Source organism: Micromys minutus, assembly GCF_963924665.1.
Source record: "Micromys minutus genome assembly, chromosome: 1".
Lineage (NCBI taxonomy): Eukaryota > Metazoa > Chordata > Mammalia > Rodentia > Muridae > Micromys > Micromys minutus.
Window position 1 is genome coordinate 198,376,575 of NC_137969.1, and position 23,324 is coordinate 198,399,898.

General features: G+C 44.6%; 2 protein-coding genes across 2 annotated transcripts in view; one reads left to right on the plus strand and one right to left on the minus strand.

The window, feature by feature from the left end:
* AKAP6 (A-kinase anchoring protein 6) overlaps nucleotides 1-23,324 on the plus strand; it is a gene marked incomplete at its 5' end in the record, with an annotated part of 305,320 nt that overhangs the window by 100,818 nt on the left and 181,178 nt on the right. Inside the window, 2 exons of the mRNA XM_080912298.1 lie at nucleotides 16,690-16,786; nucleotides 17,856-18,019. Coding sequence (XP_080768424.1) covers nucleotides 16,690-16,786; nucleotides 17,856-18,019 — 261 coding nt within the window. The remainder of the gene's footprint in view (nucleotides 1-16,689; nucleotides 16,787-17,855; nucleotides 18,020-23,324) is intronic.
* LOC308440030 (high mobility group protein B3-like) lies at nucleotides 15,544-16,020 on the minus strand (the record flags this gene model as incomplete). Its single annotated transcript, XM_080941961.1, has 1 exon — nucleotides 15,544-16,020. One exon carries the CDS (start codon nucleotides 16,018-16,020, stop codon nucleotides 15,544-15,546), a length of 477 nt encoding a protein of 158 aa, XP_080798087.1.

A 23,324-nucleotide genomic window follows, 5' to 3' on the forward strand; every position in this document is an offset into this window, starting at 1 on the left:
GCATATCTTAGTTCGTGAGCTTTGACATTCTGAAAGATATATTCACTCCACCAACATCATGGTAGTGAGTGTATTCACCACCCCAAACTTCCTCATGGCATTTTGAGATTCCTTCCTTCAGCCCTTCCCAGACTGCACTGCATCCCTGAGCAACTGCTGATTTGGTTTCTGTACTATCCAGTGTGTTCTGTCTCTTACTTCATAGGGGTAAGACCAACCAGCACTGAGGTATGGCCCTGATCTCTCTCTCCCTCAGCATGTTTCCTGTTAGCTGCATTGGCATCGCATCTACCAACGTTTGCTCTGTGTTGTTGAATGCTAATCCAACATGTGCACGGACCACACTTGACGCCTAAGTTCCTGATGAACTTTTAATCCATTTCCACCACAGGCTTTCAAATCATGCATATCCGAGTGGAAACGCAGTGAACACAAACATTGGGAATAACTAGCGCATGCCAGGGGACATAACCGTGGGATAGACTGCGCGCTTAGGAAATAGCCATCGCAAGTGTTTAGATTGCTTTCCTTTAAGGAAATGTTCAGGAGTGAGGCAGCAGAGGGCGCCACCCTGGCTAGGTTCACAGTCTGCCCAAGTGCTTCTAGAACAAGAGCTGTCATCTCCAGAGTCTTTGCAATACACGCCCAATTCACCAAATGAGGACCACACCACCGGCATCAGTGCCAGGCAAACAAACCAGACCTTTACTCATCAAGAGCCAGTCAGTGCGCTACTGTAGTCCAGACAGAGCAGACAGCTGTGTAAGTTAGGAATGGCTGATCTGAGTCGGGGCCGGTCTTAAACTCGGAAAATGGGTAGGTGTCACATGCTGTATGGTGCAAAGATTGACCAATTTCATATTGTCTGAGGGTTTTAAAGTTGTTAGAAGAACTAGCTAACTATGTAGCCCAGGGACCTTACTACATAGCTCAGGCTGGCCACCAGCGTGCAGTCTCCTGCCTTCGTATCCAGAGTACCGGAAGAGCAGGCACAGCCATGCTGGTCTTAAGAAGCAACACTTGTAATTCAATTTGCTACGTGAGAGCTGTGTGACAAAATGACGACTGTGAGTTCATGATTCAAGTTCATGATTCAATTTCAGGTCCACGAAGCACCGGTGGAGCCAGGCAGATAGTGAAATGCTAAGGCAGTGGTTAGCAAATGATTCTTGACTTCCCAGTGCTGCCACCCTTTAACGCAGTTCATGTTACGGTGACCCTAAACCACACAATTATTGTCATTGTTATCTCATAATTGTAACTTTGCTACTGCTATGAACTGTAATGTAAATCTTGGTGTTTCAGCCATCTTAATCTTCCAGGGGGTCGCGACCCACAGGTTGAGAACCATGGCGTTAGCACACAGTGAAGTTGGCTTCTCTTAGGGGCTTTCAATTGAACAGCGATGATCATGGGTTGCGTGACATAGTCCTGATCAGTAAAATTTTATAGAATAAACGATGGAGTTCAGAGGAAAGGTTTACTGTTTTCTTAGAGACAATTTAGTTGCAGGACTGGAAGGGCGTATCTCACTCTCTTAGAGCTCGGGCAGGGCTTTCACGGTGAGGTAATTGAGGAAAAGCGTGGGAGGAAAGCTGTCACGTGTGGCTGAGTCTCCCCGTGAGCCTCGAAGGGCGCTACTGGACAGTAAGGAACACTGAGTGACGATTTAAATCACCATACATTTCTCTGGGGCACTGAAGGTTTGGCTTTGTGTCAAACAGAAGAGTGACAGGAGTCAGTCACAAATCCCACGGGGGTAAGCCAGGCTGCCGTCGATAGCCGAATGAGCACAGTGGGGAAGGGGCTTGAAGTACAGTATTCGATGCTCTAGCACAGACGAGCTTCTTCAAATGTGGGTGTTGACTGGCTGGTGTAGAAATGACAGAGACTTCATGAAGGAATGGCAGTTACACGGCCCAAGGAGGACCTCTCCTGTTCTCTCAGACACCAGCCCTGCTCTCGCTGGTTATCATCTCAGCACTAGCCCAGGCATTTCAGAACAGCCACACACATACGTTTTGCTTTGTGCCCAACTTAGACTAGCAACAGGTCAAAGGTGGTTCCTATAATACAGCTTTATCCCCTTGGCACAGCTTGACAGTATTTCCGTTCTGAGGGTGCCGTGGTTTATTTTAAGCAACCTCTATGTGAGACATTTAGGTTATGTGTGGCCTTCTATCTTAAACGATGCTCCTGTGCATTTGCTTAGACCGTAATCATCCTGTTCACTACGAGTGCGTCCTTACATTCAGACTTTCTGGCTAAAAAGTTACACACATTCAAAGCTTCCATCCGTTACTAAAGTGTCTTTGGTGGCGATGGTGCTGTTTGTACTCAGAGCTGAACATGTCCACTGTCGTCTGCTGCTGAAACCTTGCTTTGTCCACGTGGTGGTTAACAGGATGGTCATTGTGCCTACAGCATTTCAGGCGGAGCTGTCCTTTCTCCATGTTTGGGGGAGTCATTGGCATTTCTTTCCATGGGTCTTCTGTTCATTACCTTTGCCTGTTCTTCTGTTGGGTCACTATTACTTTACCTCTGGATTTACAAGAGTACCTTAAATATTAAAGGAACCAATCCCTTGTCTGTACTGCGAATAAAAAATATTTGGAAAAGAAACCATCAAGACATCTCTTCCAAAAGAACAGAGACATCTCAACAATGTGTGCCTGTACTTAGGCAGACCTGGGAAGCCATGCTGGCTGTCTACACCTAGCAAAACCAGGGTATGAAAATCAAAACTAAAATCTCACCTATGGAGGGTGGAGTTTAAGATCAGAGTTTGTAGGTGAAAGCGGAGATTAGGAACATTTCAGCAATGAGAACTGAGATGAGGTGGGGGAGGAGAACGGGGTAGATTAAAGCGGCAAATCAAAGATTCATACCAAAAGCTGCTTTTGAGGATCACTCATGTTTAGTCAGAAATGTCAGACTACATCTGTTTGTTTGCCTTGTTTTGGTCTATGGCGCTCTACGCTACACCCAACAGAATGTGGGTAAGACTCAGGTGCAGGGAGACATGGAAACTACCAAGCATTTCTTGGCATGAACTGGGTCTCCAGGCAGTGCCAGGCACGTGTGTGTGTGTGTGTGTGTGTGTGTGTGTATGTGTGTGTGTGTGTGTGTATACCAAGGCACTGTGACGTCATCACTCCACAGATGGAGTAGTGTGTAATGTGGACTGAGAAAGGGTGCTTCAGCCCGTCTTTCACTCAGTGTCTAGTAAAAAGAGAAATGTTAGGCCATTCAGCTGGAAAAGCAAACAGTGTGAAACAGCATAAAATGAAAAGCAAAACCTTCCACCCCGCAAACTAGCCAGCTCAAGCAGCCTGCTCGGTTCCACTGGGTCCTTTTACGTAAGACATTTGAAAGTCCACGTTGGAATTCTATTCAGTAACCTGCTTCCGCAGACGTGTTTTCATTTTCACAGCCACGGGTGGTCATGCCCCCCCACCCCCGCTTATTTAATTAAATTCTCATGATGGGCATTTAAGCAACCTGCAGCAGCAACTGAGGGCCGCCATGAAATAAAACAAAAACAAACGCAACAAAACAAAAATACCCCCTCATACTCTAGGAACAGCTTTCACTGGAGGCAGTGAGAACCGAGGCAGATCCCTGTTTGTGTGTGAGATATCAGAGTCCTTGTTGGACACCCTTCTGAGAGCCCTTTTGTTCACCGTGTTCGTGCCTGCAATTTGAGGCGGTGGCCACAAGGTGGCAGGGGAGCACCAGAATCCATTTGTTCTTGAGGCTCCTTCCTTACTGTGCTCTTGCCCATCTTCATAACCACAATTGGATTTAATGAGCAAGCCGGCTTAGGAGAATGATCAGCAGATGCTCACGTTTGCCATCACCACCTAGATCTTTGTGTTCCATTTCTGATTCAATCGAGTTTATTTCTACCACAAGTAAAAATAGTGTACCGCTCATGGTTTTCCCCAAACACTTCTGACTGTCTTTTGCTTGCCCTCTCGCATCTACCTCACTCCATTTTTCATTGCTTGAAGTTAAGAGATCACAGAGTTTTTTTTTTTTTTTTTTTTTTTTTTTACCTGCTGCCCACCTCTCCTGCCTCCTTTTCTCTGCTGAGATGATGGGCAGCCATGGCCTAAGCAAGTTGAGCTTCACAAGACCAACGGCTGCCGTGGGGTTGTGCTTCTCAGCTAAGGGCTCTGTCAGCCAAACTTCAAAAGCCAGAGCTGTGGGTTTGGCTCAGTTGCCTGCCACCCCCTTCAGCCTCAGGAGCCAGGCCACAGCCTTCCAGGAGCTTTGAAGTTCCATTTGCTTGTCCCTTGACTCCCATCAGTTTAAAGTGTAGCTGAGTGTTTAGCAGTATATGCCACCATTTTTCTCTTTGGAGAATTTGAAACACTCAGTTCCCAACCTGAGTCCTTTGCTCTGGTGTGTGGGGGTGGAGGTCTGTCAGGAATTACGGCATTCAGGCAGTCTGTCATTGCTTGTGGCAAGGAGGGGGAGTGGGCAGAGTGGGGGGCTCATTTTGGACATGTGGCAGTCATAACCACATTCCAGTGTTCGTATAGTTCATTCTGTGTGTTACCTTTCAGTCAGGAAGAACTACTTCCTTCCTACTTGGTTTAGGCTCTTAGGCCCAAATAGTCAACAATCCTCACCATGTTGAGTATGCTTAGTGCCCAGTTCACTAACTTATCACTTACTTTTTTCTCAGACAGTAATGGCTGCTTTGAACTAGATTACCAGAGATTCGGTACGCTTGTCAAACAGTGTGTGCCTGGAAGTATGGTACACGGGACAGTGGAGAAAGGTTTGCAGACAGGCCTTGCTTTATGTGGGCCATGCACATGGGGACTGGGGACACTGATTGTGGACAAGGGACTCACATCTTATTACATGGAATTTTGGAACCTTGAATCAATTTATCCGGTACAAATAATAAAAGCTTCTGAGTTTTATATTAACCAGGAGAAAGATGCCCGGTCATGTGACTGTTGTGAAGGTGACGTCAGCAGCGGTAGGCAAGGAAGACTCTTCCATTTGGGCGGCCGTTGCACATCCCCCTCGAATATGTAAGGGCATATGGCAGGAATGGGTCACCGATTCCTAAAGAAGTTGAAATTCTGTGTGTCGTCAAGTGCATTTGTAACAAGATGAACTCCTGAAGAAGGGGGAACCCTGAAGGTTTCCTTTTGTTTGTAGGGGTGTGATTCATCTCTTTTGGCAAGATAAAGCAATTAAAAAATACACACAATGAAAATAAGCATGATAATTCAGTTATTAGAAGGGTTAAAAATCCTGCAGCTTTAATATTACTACTTAGCAATATGAATGCTGTATGACTAGATAGGATGTTAATGACTTGACATTACGAAATTTATTAAATTTATTTTTAAAGTGGTTAGGTTCCCCCTTTCAAATGCATAAATCGTGTGGGAGTTGGAATAGATACGCCCCAGGCTGCCAAAACAAGTTTTTAATGGAACTAGAGTCCTTCAGGGACTGTCCTAAATCCACACAATATTCTTAAGTCCTGGTGTTTGCACTGGGACCTGTGTATCAGCAGATGTAGGTGTGAATAATATACGTACATCCATCCATCACCCTGGTGACTCCACATCCTTAAGGGCTGCCACACATCAATTATTCCACCTCGGGGGGTAGAGAGATATTTGGGCTAGCATTGACCTCCTTTTCAATCAGGGCCTCCAAACAGTACGTTCTGGAAGTCAAATCGTCTCTTCAGACAGAACCTCTGTTTGAGAATGTGTTTGGCCTGCTGTTGCCATGCTGAGACATCAGTGTGCTCACCTGTGTGAGGCATGGACGCAGCATCCAGAGAAGCCAATGAGAATCCCGTCACTCAGAGTCACCGCCAGCATCCAGGATCTCACCTTTCTATCACCATTGTGCATAAGTTATTAACCAGTCTATCAGGGAAGAGCACCAACCTTGCTGAGCTGCATCTATTTACACACACACACACACACACACACACACACACACACACACACTGAAATAAATTATAAATTGCTTGAGGAGCTATTCACTTTCAAAGGCTTGGAGCCATTTTTATGAACTGAGGTCTTGGGAGCAAAGTCTCTTAGGAGGAATGAGGTTTTTCTTGCCTTTTTTGTCTGTGTGTTTTAAAAGAAAAAAAAAAAAACAAAGACTTTTAAAACATGTGCTTTTAATTTAAAAAGAAAACTTGGAAATTATTTCTTAAATGCACAGAGTTCTCTTCTAAAGCTTTTGATATTGTAGCTGAAGGTGTGTTACAGATTGTTGTGACCGGCAAACCAATGACAAAAGTAACCACTTCATTCTGCGGGACAATGTACAGTGACTGACCATTTATTTAATTGTGTGCTAAGTGCCATATGATGAGAGGGTAAAGTTAAATTGATGATTCAGGTTACCCCAGCCAGGGTACAGTTTACATGGCAATTATGCTGGGTCATCTAAGTGTAATTGGCAAGTAATTTTGTAAGCGAAGGAACATGACAGCTCATTTACATGGTGTTCACTGAGTAAAATTTGGGGACATTTATCAAGCACTCTTGAGTGCGGAGTGATCGTATTGATATCACCTCGTGTTGCAGGCTGTTGGAAGCTGGTTTTCGGGGTGAGTCTCGAGGCGTACGTTCCCTTCTATAGGGGTTAGTGGTGTGCTAGGCATTTTCGTTCCAAAGTGAGAAACTGCAGCTCTTTTCTCAAGGAGCTCAAGGTTGGGAAGCAGAACTGCCAATAGTTTTGAACAGAGGTCGGTAAGGGGAGGCTTGAAGCTTGCTGTGGGTATCAGCTTCCAGGGTGGAAGAGCAGGGAAGCCTTGCTGGAGAGCACGCTGAACTGAATTTTAAAGGATGATGGGGCTTTGCTGAAACAGCATTTGCCAGACAGAGGCACAGCAAGAACAGAATCCTAGAGGAAGGAGTAGACTCCTGGGTGGAGAACCCTCAGAGCTGAGCTGATAGGACCTGAAGCTAGAAAAGGGCTGAGCCTGATACATAGCCCCAGCCACCTATTCAAGAACACAAGAGGTGGGCCTCTCTCTGAGCTGTTTCGAAGACAACATTTTGTATAGTAACAATCACTGTGCTATTATGAAGGACTAGGCTCTGTTCTGTGTGTGTTTCAAGGGATTTTCATCTTTATTACCACCTAGGAAATAGGCTGTAAAATTCCTTTCCCAAAGGAGGAAACTAAATAGAAAGGGGTGGCCGGAATTGAACACAGTGATAGAGGAGCTGGGTTTTGAACATCACTGTCTGGGTCTGAAGCCCTAGCCTGGCACTGTCACGAGCCCACAGGATTCTTCTGGCTTCCTTAACACAGTCCACTGGAATCCTAGACTAACTCTATCTTATGCCCAAGGCACTCACTAGGCTCTGAGAGCGGTGAGCGTGGCTGTTCTGTTCACCACCCTATTGGTAAGGTTGAGATAACGGTGCCTGCAGTGAAGTCATGGCCATAGTCTCTGCAGGCAACCTAAGAAGGGACACGGTGAGGCTTGGAGCTAGGGCAGCGCTAGTGTGCCGAGGTGTGGGTGGGGACAAAGGCTGGGCTGAGTGACTGACCCAGCATGTGGGTCTTGTTGGCATATTCTTGTATCACTTCTGATTTCCAATCAAGATGCTGGACAGATGACTTGGCAGAAGAATCGGAGGAACAGGGGAGTTCACAGTGCTTGTCACAGAGCTCTTAAATTCCTGGGAAGAACTATGTGGGCTCGGGATAAAAGTTAAAAGAGACTTCCTCAGAGATGGCTAAAATTAGAAGGGACAGTCTGGGGACAGAACCGCCCTGGGGTAGATGATGAGTAGTTGGATAGCCTTCGGAACTCTTCTCTCTTTGAAAATTCTCTAGTTTAAAGTAAATAAAACTTCTCCTGTTTCCCATCCTAAACTGCCTGGATGAAAAAAAAAGATAAAAATCAAAGTATTCAAGGGCTGGAAAATATCGAGTCTGAATGCCTTGGTTATAGATAAAGGAACGGAAGCCCAGAGGGTTACATGACTCATTCGAGAGCACACCCTCCAGAAAAAAGAAGACAGGGTCATTGGTTTCTCTTCCTTATGCTTCAGTAACATTTTTGGTTTTGGTGTCCCTGTGTGCAAGCTGCTGGTAGGTAGTGAGACAAAAGCAACAGAGACGGGATGTTTGTCTCTAGGGAACAGAGTTTTAACAATAAGGGCTTCCTGCCACCTGGCAACCTAGGCCGTCTATCAAACTGAGAATGTGAATTTAAAAATTTATTAGAGGGGTTAGGGAGATGGCTCATTGGTTAAGACCATTTTCTCTACAAGCACAAGGAACTGAGTTCAAATATTTAGTACCCACTAACAAGCCAGCCATGGCTATGCAGGAATCCATGCTCAGCACTGGGGGACAAAAGCTCACCGATCGGGCAGCCTGGCCCAAAGGTGCCCTTCCGCCGGTTCGAACAAGAAAGCCTTTCTCGTGGCAGTGAAGAGCAAGAGAGTAAGATGTGCTGCTCAGGCCTCCACAGAATAAGTGTGAGCCTGTGTACTGAATGGCAAATGCACATCACACACCTGTACCACACATGCACAGCACACACACAAGCACATGAACTCGTGCACACATACACACACATTCGTGCACATGCACACACAGCATACACCCACAGCACACACATGTGCATTCACATGCACACACATACACACACAACACACACCCACAGCACACACATACACACAAACATGCACATGCACACACAGCACACACCTACAGCACACACATGCACACACACATAAAGTACACACACACACACACACACACACACACACACACACTCTACAGGGATTTTTCTTAGCAGTATTCATGGCCAGACCACGCTAATGGTTTCTACTCATTGTCTTTAATTCTCACAACCATAAGGAAGTAATGTTTTCACCTTGTTTCAAAAAGTCCCTAGAGCATAACCACGCTAACTTCTGGCGCCACTGTCCCCAAGTGATGTTGGTGCTCTGTATGCTTTCTTGTTGTTGTCTGTGACTTTGCAATGAGATTATTTACATATTAACACCTATAATTTTATCGACATAGTTTTGTCCTCATTTTTTGTTTGCCTCTCGTCATGAAAGTGAATATCTTACCAGCTTTTAAGAGGCACTTCCACACTTACTGAAGCTCTCGTTCTTCACCTCCGTGGTGTCTGAAAGGCGCATTCTGCGCTGTGAGCCCCGGCATCTATCTCGTGTGGACGGCACTGTGGAACAGTGAGCAGGAGCTGCTGGGCGCCTCGTGATTGGTTAGGACTTGCTTGCCCAGGCCCTCTGACAGAGCAAATAGCTCTTGTTTGGCCCCGTGAGGAATGGCTCCCAAGCAGAGACTGTTTGAGGCAGACAGTAATGGCTTCAGCTTGGGCTTTTCTAACTAAATACTTATTTCTGCTCCCCCCCCCACCCCACCCCCGCCCCGTGAAAAGCCTTGTTCTCATTTTCCGAGGGAATGAGAATCTCTGTGTGAAGAAGTGTCACCAAGTGTCTTACTCATCAGCGTGCACACCATCTCTTTATGTGACAGTGGGAGTAAAGAGTTCATCAGTTCAACATGCCTTTCACATTTGGAGACTCCTGACTAATAACCTCTGGTATTTAGCATCAGAGCAGCCAAAGAACTAGAATCTGGCACATGCTGCTCTCATGCATGGAGAAAAACTTAAAAAGACAGGAGGTTTGCTCCGATTTTCTTTCTTCTATTCGTTTAGAAGAAAAAGCATACATACCTTTCTCTGATTAAAGAGAGTATGAACGCACAGAGACATATGGCACGTATCACCACAGCAACCTCCTAAAACAGCCCCCCTTGCCTTCTGCTCATCCTTTAAAAGAATCAAGTCTGTATGCAGCAGGCAGCAGGATCTTCCTAGCTCACGGGTCTGCGTCGGCCACTCATGTCACTAGCTTGTCACCATGGCTCGCTCACGATTCATGGCGTCAAGTCCTGTGTAGTCATAGTTGTTGGCTTCCACCCACAGCCCGTCCCGGCAGGATGGAGCACCCAGGGTTGCTTGTGCGTCTCTGACGGGCCTCTAGAGCTCTCTGCAGGCCCTGCTGACACGGGCTGTGTGGGCTTCCATGGCTGTTATCCAGCTCCGCTCTTTTCATACGCGGCGGGTGTAGTATGTTTTAATTTAAACAAACTGGAATCCCACTGGGCAAGGCTTCTATTGCTCCATTTTGCTGGAGGCAAAAAGGCTTTACCTCTTGGTATCCCACATAAAATTCCAATTACACATGTATTCTATGCTAGGTCATACGAATACACTCGTTCTTATCTCTATGACCCAAGGGACTAGGCTATAAGCTGCCCAAAGACTGTGCTTATGTATTGCTCCTTTTTACATATGCAAATCTGGTAGGAACCACACAATAAATATAACTATTCTATACACCTAAAAAATACACCTGGAAGATACAATAATATGTAGGTATATATGGTATGTACTTAGAAGAAAGCAAAATTCACTCAAGAGAGAATCTGGGGCTCCTTCTAGTATTCATGATGCTTCTCAATCATCCTGAGACTCACAGTGCTTAGGGGATGTGGTAGATACAGACAGTACCCACAAAGGAGCTGAGCATCTGTCCTTACTGTAAGATACCAAAGGATGGGGCCATTGTGGACATTTGAGCCATGTGGCCATTCCCATGTGTCTGGTCCTGGGAGGTGCCCCAGCCCATTTCCTGCATTTATTCCGCATGTACAATCTACCTTGTCATGGATATATCCGAGGTGTCTGAATTTATAGCTCATTCATATCTATACAAGCTGATCATGCCAGATGTAATAGCCCCATTGCCTATTGGATAACTTACAATAATTGGGTCTTTTTCTTTTCTTTTCTTTTTCTGGTTGTCTTAAAACTCTTTCTTTTTGTTATTTTATTTACATTTTAAATGTTGTCCTTTTTCCTGGTTTTCCCTCCACCAGGCCCTTATCTCATCCCTCCTCCCCCTGCCCCTATAAGGGTGCTCCCCTACCTACTCCTGCCTCACTGCCTAGCATCCCCCTATGCCAGGGCTTTGACCCTCTACAGGACAAAGGCCATCATGATCTACGTATGCAGCTGGGTCCATGGGTCCCTCTATGGTTGGTGGTTTAGTCCTTAGGAGCTCTGGAGGGTCCAGGTAGTTGATATTGTTGTTCTTCCTATGGGGTTGCAATCCCCTTCAGTTCCTTTAGTTCTTTCTTTAACTCCTCCATTGGAGTCTCCATGCTCAGTCTGATGGTTGGCTGTGAGCATCCACATCTTTATTGGTCAGGCGCTGGCAGTCTCTCAGGATACAGCTATACAAGGCTCTTGTTGGCAAGCGCTTCTTAGCATCAACAATAATGTCTGGGTTTTGATGTCTGCAGATGGGATGGATCCCTAGGTGGGATGGGTCTCTGGGTGGCCTTTCCTTCAGTCTCTGCTCCATTCTTTGTCCCTGCATTTTCTTTAGACAGGAGAAATTCTAGGTTAAATTTTGTGAGTTGGGTAGGTGGCCCCATCCCTCAACCAGGGCTGAGCCTTTCCACTGGATATGGTTCTACAGGTTCTGTTTCCCCTTTGTTGAGTATTTTGGCTAATGTCATCACAATAATTGTTTTGATAATCAGTATTTGTTTCCATCATTAGATCATCTTTTTGAAAATGTCATAAACATCTATTTATATTGTATACCTCTGTGTGGGTGGGTAGGAGGGTGTGTGTGTGGGTCATGTTGAGGTGGCTGCTTCTCTTCTTATATTGGAGATCAGGTTTTAGAGACCAAAGTCAGGCTTTTGGGTTTGGTGGCAGGCACCATAACCCTCACAGCTATCTTGCTGGCCCAGGCACTTTATTTATAACTAACCAATTGACTTCCTCTTGTGTATGTATGACTATGAGTATGTAAGCCAGAGGAGGAGCTGCATGAGTCAGTTCTCCTCCACCACAAGGGTCCGCAGGACTGAAGTGAAGGTATCCAGGTCCCTTCCCCCAAGCCCTCTCCCAGCCATGCCCCGAGCTCTCCCAGCTCACAACACATTCTCTTCTTTGTCAATTCAATTACCTGCTCCTTTAAGGACCTCAAGAAAGGTTCAGTGTTCTCTAGGATCCAGGCCACACAGATCAGTGACATAAGACCAGGTGGCATGCCTATGCCCATGTTCTTGGCATAAATTCAGTCCCGAGAATTCTCTGTGCACCATCAAGAAGTGGTGTGGGTGTTGCCGAGGGACTGTACACTCTATAGGCATTTTGGAGACAATACGCTAACAGCTAAGGACAGAGACATGCTTAGCTATCAGGTTAGTGAAAGAACAAACTCACAAAATAAATAAGACCTTTCTTTAGGGAGAAACGGAGGCAAGACCAGGAGATACGTAATGAAGAATCCTTTAAGAGCCCCAGATCTCACTGACAATTCTGTTAATGTGTCTGCTTGGCTGCCTACTCCAGGGCCTGTTATGAATTCCTTACTTGATATTATTAATGGTTAATGGGTGCACCTGAAATCAAGCAATAATGCACCATTTGGGTAATAGTTGTATTAAATGGTTCTTTTATACAACATCGAGCTTATCAGATCATCTCATTCCTAATAATGAATACCTCGTCTTTTCTAATTTCCTAATCAAATGTTTCCACATCATCCTGAAACACAGCCATTTCCAGAGGCATCTGCTCTACACTCTCAGCTTCAGTGATGTCAAATTGCCAGCCATCCTCCTGGGTTCCTCCAATCTCTCTGGCACCTAGACATAGGCCCGTGTGCCTCTTTGAAACCTGGTGATCACCAGACATTTGGTACAGGTAAAATAGAGAGCCAAAGACATCACCAGGCAGAATTTATAGTGATGTAGAAAATTCTTACAGCAGGTTTCTCCCTAAAGTTTAGTGAATTCATCTGAGATGTTTCTCTTCTCCTGGCTTCCATTTCTGAAACCTGTGTTCTAAATGGTGTGTGTAGAGGAATCCCACAGCAGGGGCAGAAAGCAAAGATGTTATGATTAACTATAAGGTAGTGAACATTTAGATATCCACAGGTGCCGCCTTAATTGATCAGAAGTACTGAGGGTTCCGAATTGATGGCTTTGCAGTTAAGAGCATTTACTGTCTTTGCAGAGGACTCAGGTTCTGTTCCTAACAACCAAACAGTGACTCACAACCAGCCATACTTTCATTTCCAGGGTACCCAGTTCTCTCTTCAGGCCTCCACAGGCACTGCGTGCACACAAGAAACATATATACGTATAGGTAAAATACACATAAAACGAGTACATCTGATAATATTTTTAAATAGATTTCTGAGCACCATACAGTGTAGCAGAAGGAAGAATGTAAGAAATGCCGAACAGCACGCAGGGAGCCCGATATTGCCTCTATCCAGAATATTGAGCTGGAATGTTACTGTATCTTCTGACAAAAGTCATCGTATTGAATTGCGTCAGAAGTCCTTATCTCTCCGCTGTGCTGCCATCTCTCTTAGTGTCATACCCTCCCTCTTCTCATCCTGTCTCTGTCCACGGTGCTCTAAAACCTCCCTTTCCTCCTGGGAGAAAAAAACAAGGCAGACTCACCACTGGCCATCCACGACAACCCAGCCTGCATTCCCCAACTCCTGCTGTCCACTAAGGCCTGAGCCCACAGGTTTTGTTCCTCAAGTGTCCATTGTCTGGCTTGGAATCATAGACCACACACAATATATGAATCACAAAATGAAGACCCGATCTTACAATTTACAATAATTCGACTTCTTCAATTAAAATTAAACTGGTGTGGAGTCACCTAATCCCGTGTCAGACATGTTTAATACCAAGCACAGCACACTGTAATTATGTATTGTCCTATGACATTTAACACAAGAAAACGCATTATATGTTTTGGAATCTTATCAAGAGAAACCAATTTTTAGCACACTATTTCCAATTAGTGAAGCTGACGAATGAATTCTTGTCCCAAAGACTAATGAATGATTTCGTTGCTAATGGGTACTGTGATTTTCCTTTAGCATTTCAGAGCTGGGAAAGGTTTTTGGAAACCATTTGAATTTCTTAAGATATATAAACTTCCTAGTAGAGAGCATCACTGGACACACTCAGCAAATGTTGGCTATAACCACAAACTAGTGAACCCTAACGTGTGGTATGATGTCTGTGAAACTAGCAACTCTTTAATCTGCTTATAATTTGCAAGCTAAAGATGGAAATATAGCAGCAGATCCCTGATAAATTCTATAGTAGCAGTGCATGTAAGGGGGGAGGAGGAGGAAGAGGAGTAAAAAGAGGAGGAGGAAGAGGAAGAACAGGAGGAGGAAGAGGAGGAGGAAGATGAGAAGGAAGAGGAGGAAGAAGAGGAAAAAGAGGAGAAAGAAGAGGAGGAAGAGGAGGAGAAAGAGGAAGAAGATGAGGATGAGGAGCAAGAGGAGGAGGAGGAGGAGGAAGAGGAGGAGGAGGAGGAGGAAATAAACAACCAATGTCAAGTGTATTTGAGGAGGCTTCCTGGAAGCAGTGACTAGTTTGATATGAATCGCAAGAGAAGTCTGTGACTGTCATGAGAAGAAATCCTCATGATGTATTTGGTATGTTTATTTATAAAACAACATTACATCCTATGAAATAAGCTTTTTATAAAAATGCAATGCTGCTTATTTAACTTCAAAAACAATTCAGCATTCTAAATATACAAAAACCAACCAAACAAACAAAACAAAAAGCCCAGAATGTTGCAGATTGCATTTAGGTACAGAGGGTTCTTGAACTTCCATTGATGCAGTAGTCCTTTGCTTTGCTGACGATGAGTTCTACAGTTTCTTTAAAAAGCTTAAAATCTACTGCACTTAACTAAAGAAAAAAACTCCAAACACTTCTCATGCCAGCTGACCCCTCCCCCTCCACAACAGTGAATGTCAGCAGGATGCTCTGCCACTATATACAAAAGCAAGACAACCTGAAGCTAAATGGATATCCACCGCCGTCAACAGGTCCAGCCTCCGTGCATGCCCTGAGCTATGCCCCCTCCAAAAGGCATCTTCCCCTCACAGCCTCCACGCCAAACAAGGAGCATCGAGAATCTGTCTGGGTTGTTTTGTTCTCTTTACAAACTATTGATATGTACAGTCGACAACTCAGGATTTCTAGCCAATAACTATATAGTTAACATTATCTAAGGAGTTGAGAACAAGATGCCAGAAACATCTCCAAATGCCTTGTCCCACTGACAGCAAAGTGCACTGAGTGAGGAGGACTGAGATTGCCTTTCATTTTAACAATGTTTGGAGCTATGTACAACTTTGATACAGTTTCAGGGAGCTCCAGACACCCACAGCCACTTCATGTCAATCACTGACACTTTGAGAAACTACAATGTGATCATGATCAAATTTTGTAATTAAACCCAACAGGGGCAATAGACATGACTCAAGTCAGAGATGTTTCAATCACAGCGCTCTCCTACTCTAAGGTATTCACAAGGAGACAGTTTTTATTCCTCTTCAACTTCTTCCCCTTCCTCCTCTTCCTCTTCCTCCTCTTTCTCTTCCTCCTCTTTCTCTTCCTCCTTCTCCTCTCCTTCTACGTCTGGGAAATTTTAACAGGACCCTTGGTGCCATCAAACTTCCCTTTAGATGTATAGTCAGCAATATCCTTCTCAATCTTCTCCTTCAGCGTTGCTGCCTTGGTAACGTAAGGCTGCGTCTCGCTGTCACTTAAGTTACTCCACATCCCAGTGGAGACGCCAGGGTTTGTGAGTTTGATCTTGGGGTGGAATTCAGAGCAGAATAAGAAAAATCCAGACAGAGGTCTTTTGGGAGCATTTGGGTCCTTCTTCTTCCTACCTCCTATAACTGGTCCATAATCTTTCATGTCCCAATCATAGTGTACTTTATCCGCCTTTGCCGTTTCATCAAACTTTGATTTCTCTTTGATAGACACTGTCTTCCACCTCATGGAGCACTTCTTGGAAAACTCTGCAAAATTGACTGGAACCTCTGTGTTTTTCCGCTTAAGTTCTTCCCTGCATGTCTGCACAAAGAAGGTGTAAGCAGACATCGTGCCCTCTGGTTTCTTGGGATCACCTTTAGCCACCCTGACTGTATTGTTCGCTAGTCTGGGCAGCGCAGGGCACGACTTTTGGCTCAGCACTCCTAAGCCTCGCACTAGCTGCCTTCACGAGATCCACCTCAAAATAAGCTTTTAAAGGACAAAAAAATCTAGAGAGCATTGGAATCCAGACTATAGCGGTCAGCTGCCCCTCTCTGTCCTATGGCTCAGGGAAAGAGAGGAATCAAACGACCCTGTATTTGTGGATGCATCTAGGTGACATAAAGCTACTGCATTTTTCTGCTGCCACCTTCTGTGGTTTCATAAAGACTTGCATTACTAATGGCTCTGAGAAGTGATGAAAAGCTCCCATGTACAGGTGGGAATGCATTTTATTAAACATTGCTATTCTCCATATACCCTATGCGACTTTTCATAAAGCCATAATGTATTTCTGGATTTGTTGAGCTGTTTCCAGACAGCTGCACTCTGCTAGCCTAACAGAAACATCGAAAGCCCAGACCCCAAATATCAATAGCTTTTAGTATTGCAAATGAGTCTGTCTGTTGGGCAAATAGGGCTGTGTGGTGCTGGATAAAAAAGTAGCAAGTGATTCTGCACGTGTGTTTTGTGTGTAACCACCTGCCCAGAGCCTGACGGTCCTGTTCTTCTTTTCAGAGTTTTAAGTTGAACGTAGACAGTCACTGTACCCTCAAGGAAGCCGTGGAGCAAGAAGGACACCAACTTCTTGAGCTCGTTGCATCTCACAAAGCAGGTAAATCCTCCTGAAATATTGCGGGTCTTTATGTCTCCAGACTATTAAGAATGAAGAAGCATTGCTGTAAATTACTGCATATATTCACTTCCTTATGTATTATTAATATTTACATTATCAGATTGACCTTCAAGATTTATAAATGTTTCATATACTGCATACAATGCTGTGATACTTATGAGATGAAATACTGCCTCCAAACGGTCTGTTCATTTTATTTGGGGCTTGCCATCCGCCTGAGTTCCAATTGAAATCACACTCCTGAAAACTTCACACTGACATGCTTTTTGATGTAGGAGCTCTGGAAGTCACATTTACGATAATGAATGAGAACAGTTCTTATAGACACAATGCATATCCACTAGGGTGATGTGGATATAAGGCAGGCTGCCCATAGACATCTGATTATTTCTCTGCCAGTTCACACATGCGGACATTTGTCATATTCTCTGTAGGTCTTTGCGTTAGCAGAGGCTCAGGCCTCCAGTTCTTAGACCAATGCTGATGCACTTATGAAAAATGCATAATGAGAAAAAAGTAGTTTTCTTGTATGGCTCCACTTACCCTGATAGTCGAAGAGCACAAAACAGGGTGGGTTGAAGCTACCCACCTCCCCACTTACTATACAAACAGGAAAGTTCTCATTAAGTGGATGTGTTAATGCCAAATAGTAGTATCTTGATTCTGGCCTATTTACTGTATTTCCAATTGAATTACCTATATCTGTTTTGAGATACCTTTCTTTCTGATCATTGGGAAGTCTCCACACAGATAAACACAGGGTTATACTGGAGGTGCCAAGCTATAGTTTTAATGACATTTACACATCATGGTCTGTTCCACTCATATTATTCCCACCAAATAACTGAGTCTGAATCAGTTTCTGCATATGCTCACCCCTTTTTCTGTGTTATGGCTCAGCTCTGGGTGGCAAGTGGCAGACAATGGGAAGGTTATTTAAAAGCATGTGCATGGTTTGAAATAGCCACCCAAGTTTCCATGACACCACCCATATGCAGTAAAGATGCAGCCGGGCCCACAGCTTGTGCTTTCCTCTCCTTTGGAGAAGGGCTGAAGGACATGCTGAAGATGATTGCCAGTCAATGGAAGGAGCTGCAGAGGCAAATCAAACGGCAACACAGCTGGATTCTCAGAGCTCTGGACACCATCAAAGCCGAGATCCTGGCTACTGATGTGTCTGTGGAGGACGAGGAGGGGACGGGAAGCCCCAAGGTAAGTGGCTTGAAGTTTGCCTTATTCCCTCTTATTCCTGTCTTCTTTTGAACTAGGCACCACTGAAGTTTTCTTTCCACCCCTAAGGCTCTTCGTTTCTAGTGGGTAAACTTTGTAACTCCTTCTCTGTCTCTCTCTCTCTCCTTCCATATAGATATGTATGTATATATATCTTGGCTGAAAACAAAAGAAAGGCAACAACTTTCAAGTTCTCCAGGAAGAGGTCCTTTTTGTGCAAAGTAGCAGAGCAGAAGGGGACAGGATTCTCGGGGTGGGAGAAAGAGGGGGGCATAAAACATTTAGTAAACAAAACATAAAGCATCTTTAACATGAATAATCAGAATGGTTTTAAATTGTTTTGTTGCAACTATAAATCACTATAATCAGTGCAATCACTCAGCTCTGACATCCATTAGCCGCTTGGTTACAGCAAATTAACAAAGAAGAGAGAAAGTGATTCATTATCTCATTCCTGTTAATGACTATCAGATGCATTGCCTAATTAGGGGATGGTCATTGTAGTGCGAAGAAGGTCATATGCTTTGCTACAAATCTTTTTGCTCAGAGTGTAAGTTCTCCATAATGGTGCATGCACCGAATACAGCAAGTGTTTTTAAAGACGAGTATTGGCATGTTTTGACTATCCCTTTTGGATTTACAAAATAGCCTGGGAAACATATGCCACCGAGCATTGAATGAAGCACCTTCTAATTCTGAATACTACCTTTGGACAGGTATGCTTTGGATTTACGATGCTGAAAACAGTTTTATTAATTCAACATTTTCCTAACAGTTTCTCAGTTTGTGAAAGGGACCCCAGAAATTAGTTGCATGGTAGACTCGGGATCTGAACATATTGGGGCGTGGGGCGGGGCAGATTGAAAAGTTCATAGTTTTTGTCCCTGGTATCGACAGGACGGTTCACACTACCAAGCCACATGTCTTCAGCACATATATGCATTAGCATTGTGCTCAGAGCGAGCTAGCACCCACTCTGCTCTCTGAGACTCAGACCTTTAATACAGGCAGAGCAGGAACCCAAGCCAGCCCCAGGACACTGAAAGCATGCAGCTGGGGAAAATCTCAGGGGAGCCCCTTTATCTGTTGGAAACGGAATTGAAAGGCAAGATGATCCCCACAGGACCTCCGTGTAGGAGGTCACATTTCAGGAAACACTTGGCACGTGAAGTGACCTGAGGGGGGTTCCAAGCTGCAGCCAGGACCAAGGACTGGAGGGAGTCAGCAGGTGCCTCTGCAGAGGAGGCAGTTGATTGGCAAAGGCTTCACTGCATAAGTGGAGCCGGAATGGTAAGAAAGCACACAACTAAAAACTGGGTTGTGTTTTCTTCATTTAACAAAATGAGGGGCTGAGAGGTAGATTAGTGGTGGAGTACTCACCTAGGATGCCTGCGGACGGGGTGAGACGGCCAACAACAAAAGCTCTCTGTCCCGTGCAGTTCCCATTCACGGGCTGCTCTGCCTTCAGCCCCGTTCTCATTTGACTTCGAAGCAAGCACTAACACAGTAAAGCGGCCCCAGAGAGATTAGCCAGTTTGCCTAAAGGCACACAGCCACCAAGTCTCTGAGCTAGGGTTTGGGTTTGCACTTTCAGGCTTAGATCCCAGGTTCTCGTCCTCCTCTGCTCCCTGCTGCCAGTGCCTGGGCTGAGTGTGAGCACTGAGCAGTTAGAGAGGCCCCGAGTTAGTGGGGAGGGTCAGGATGCTCTTGAGACTGTACTACTAAATCAACAAAGGGAAGCAGGTTGAAGGGAAGAGGAGATTCGGGAAAGTCAAGGGAGGGATGTTGTTCCATAGACTGTTGTGGTCTGAGAAGAGTAGGCAGCAAGGAGGAAGGAAAGGCTGTGACTAAGTGGGAAGTAAGCCTGGATTTCTGTGTAGAGACATTCTCAGCTGTGTATAAGGCATGCAGCAAGGATGGGTGACTTCCATGAGTGAGAATGACCGTGATACACCAGAGGGATCTCCTGTGCACACCCAGGCTGATGGGAGAGTTGTGCTGTGGTTAGGTAAAGCTCTTTCAGGGGACTGGGTTTCAGTCAGTTTGTTTCCTAGATAGAAAGAAGCCTGCTTCCTAGGAGGCTCTGCTGGAGCCTGACAAATACTAAGGCGGATGCTCACATCTAACCACTGGACTGAGCAGGGGACCCCAAAGGAGGAGCTAGAGAAAGGACCGAAGGAGCTGGAAAGGTTTGTATTCCCATAGGAAGAACAACAATATCAACCAACCAAATCCCCCAGAGCTCCCAGGGACTAAACCACCAACCAAAGGGTACATAGGGAGGGTCCCATGGCTCCAGCTGCATATGTAGCAGAGGATGGCCTTGTGGGACATCAGTGGGAGGAGAGGCCTTTGGTCCTGTGAAGACTTGTTTATCCAGTGTAGGGGAATGCCAGGGCAGGGAGACAGGAGAATGTGGGTAGGTGGGGGATCACCCTCACAGAAGCAGGAGGAGGGAAAATGGGATAGGGCGATTCCAGAGGAGAAACCAGGAAAGGGGATAACATTTGAAATGTAAATAAATAAAATATCCAATAAAAAAATAGATGAAATTCAAGAAGGAAAGAAATTAGCCACTTAGGCAGATAAAAGATAAAAAAGAAAGAAAAGAAAAAGAGACAACATCAGTATTCTCAGAAAGCCTCCTCTGAGCACAGGGCCAACAGCCCTGGCTCATCCTACTTCTAACAGGAACTCCTGTAACACACACACACACACACACACACACACACACACACACACACACACGTGTGCGTGCCCGTGTGTACAACCAATGAATGGGAGGCTGTCTGAGTGGTTCCTTAAGTAGCAGACAATACCGGCTAGAATGTTTAAACTAAGACTGTCTGATTAAACCGAGCTGTAGCTTATTCTAATGAAATGTTACATGGCCATTAGAAAGCAGGATTTCAGATGACTTTGGAAAAAGTAGATGGTACCCGTATTTAGTTATGAATTTTAAAATAACTTTTTAAAAATTTCTAAATTTCTAAATCTCTACCTTGACTGAAAAATATTAAAAGGAGGGGAAAAAGAGTAATGTGTAAGAATTAAAAATCATTCAAAAGGCCAAACGAGGGACACAGAGCATTGGGAAGGGGTAGCCTGAAGTTAGGGAAGGAGAGTAGAAACCAATACCCTGACCCATGATGATCCCTGTCCCTGATCCCTGGAAAGCAAGAAAAAAACAACAAACTCTTTTTGAGTCATTGCACAAGAGACAATGTCATGCATCTCCTCAGATTACAGAGGACAGACCTGCCCTTACTAAGGCATTTCTGCTCCATGGTACCTTCCCACCACCACACAAACAAATGTCACAAATGAAAACACTTAGAAGAAGAGATTGTGTGTGGTGTTTGCACATGGGGAACGCGGGAGCTGCAGAGCCAGGCGATCTTCCCTGACGAAGACGTTCATGCTCCAGGATGCACAGAAAATCAAGGTTATGCTGAGCTTACTGTGGTTTTTATGTTTCTCTTAGACTTGGGACGAACTAAATATCAGAGAAATGGAGACTTAGGGTATTTGAATTAAATGGCTACCACTTACTTCAGGTATCTTTGAGACAGTTACTCAGCTTCTCTGTGTTTCCTATTTCTCATTAGTAAAATAGAGGTAAGGGGGTCCAGCAAGATGTTCAATGTGTGAGCCCCTCGGTGGTATCCAGCCTGTGGCCTGGGCTTAATCTCTGGAAGACCCACTTGGTGGGATAAAATAAAGCTAACTCCCATTAGGTTGTTTTCTGCCCTCCACATGTGTACTGTGACAGACCCAAGTCATCTCTCCAACCCTCAGAGAACATAATGATATTTTTAAAAAAATTATAAGCGGTAAAGCTAATTCTGCCTCAAATATCTGATATTTTAGTCTAAAGAATGTTTATAATGAGTGGATGTTTTGTGGAATATGTGCAACTCTAGCAGAGGCACTAGGATCATTGAAGATTGGGGCCATGAACTTCAAGCCAGCAATGACATCAACGCAGTGCGCAGAACAGAGCCTTGCGCAGTGTACATTCTAAACAAGCAAAATGTAATGCAGAAGCCTTCACAGCCTAACAACACAAAAGACACATCTCAGTGAGCGGATTTGATAAAATTCCAATAGAAACTGGAACACGATGCTCTAAGTAGCTGGGTGAGAAGCATCAAGGAAAGATACGGAAGGAGTAGACTCTTTACAATAAGGGTGAGAGGAAATTCACTAATGTGAAAATGATGGTCAGAGAGATTAGCGTGTTGAAGACTCAGAAGCATGAGATGGTTGGTCAGTCTGGAATCCAGGACCATTGCCATAGGTGGTTATGCTGCTTGCCAGGATCTGCACTGTGGCTCCCGGGACGAAAAGATAGATCCTTACCAATTAGGGATGTGAGCAGTAAGACTACAGATCTGAAGGACACACACACAAACTGCTTAAGAATTTTCTGTCATGTAGCATCAAGTAGTGCAAGCCAAAATAGGCCACACTAGAGCTCCCCTGGACTGAGAGCTAGCCTGCTCCCTGTCCTTTCTAGGAGTCCTCTTCCTATGACGTGACCTTGCTTGGGTCGCTCACAAGTTGTGCCACGAAATGCATCTCTACACATAGCAGTTACGGTCATCTGTTTTATCTGAGACCTAAGAGAGGACTGAAAATTAAAACACAATAAAAAGAACTCCAGAACTCATCTTAGGCTCACTTCAGAAGCCACCAGGAGCTTGAGAAGCGTAATAGAAAATCTAAGGAATATATCTAGGGGGTATTTTTCCTTTCTACCTTGGTTGAGAGACAGCGGAAAAGGGCTTGGTCTTAGAAATCTTGTAAAGAAGGAGGATAGGAGGAAAAGTCTCCCCCAGGACCCGGCAGCTTACCTTTTTTGTTGTATTTCGTTTTTTAAAAAAGTGTTTTCCCAGGACTGTGCGATCTTTAAACATGGAAACAGAGGACATAATTCGCCAGTTCTAGAAATACAGCTTTAGCATATGCACCCAAGAATTTAAAATATGCTTGCAATTATGTATTTTCAGAAAGACTGATAAAAGTTTATCACTTAAACTAGAGGCTTAGTATTTAATTGTTTTAGTTATGTGCAGCTGGAAGATTTCAAAAGGCTGTGATTATCCAAAGTTTTAACAGAAGCTACCTGTTTTTGACCTTTCAAGGTAAAAGCCAGAATATCCCGAGGAAAAGAAAATTAGTTGACATCATCTCCTTTAAAATACTCTCATCTGCCCTCTCTTTACTTTTCCCTTCCAAAGCTTGGCATCCTTCAGGATATAGAATCAGGGGCCAGGATCTTCCC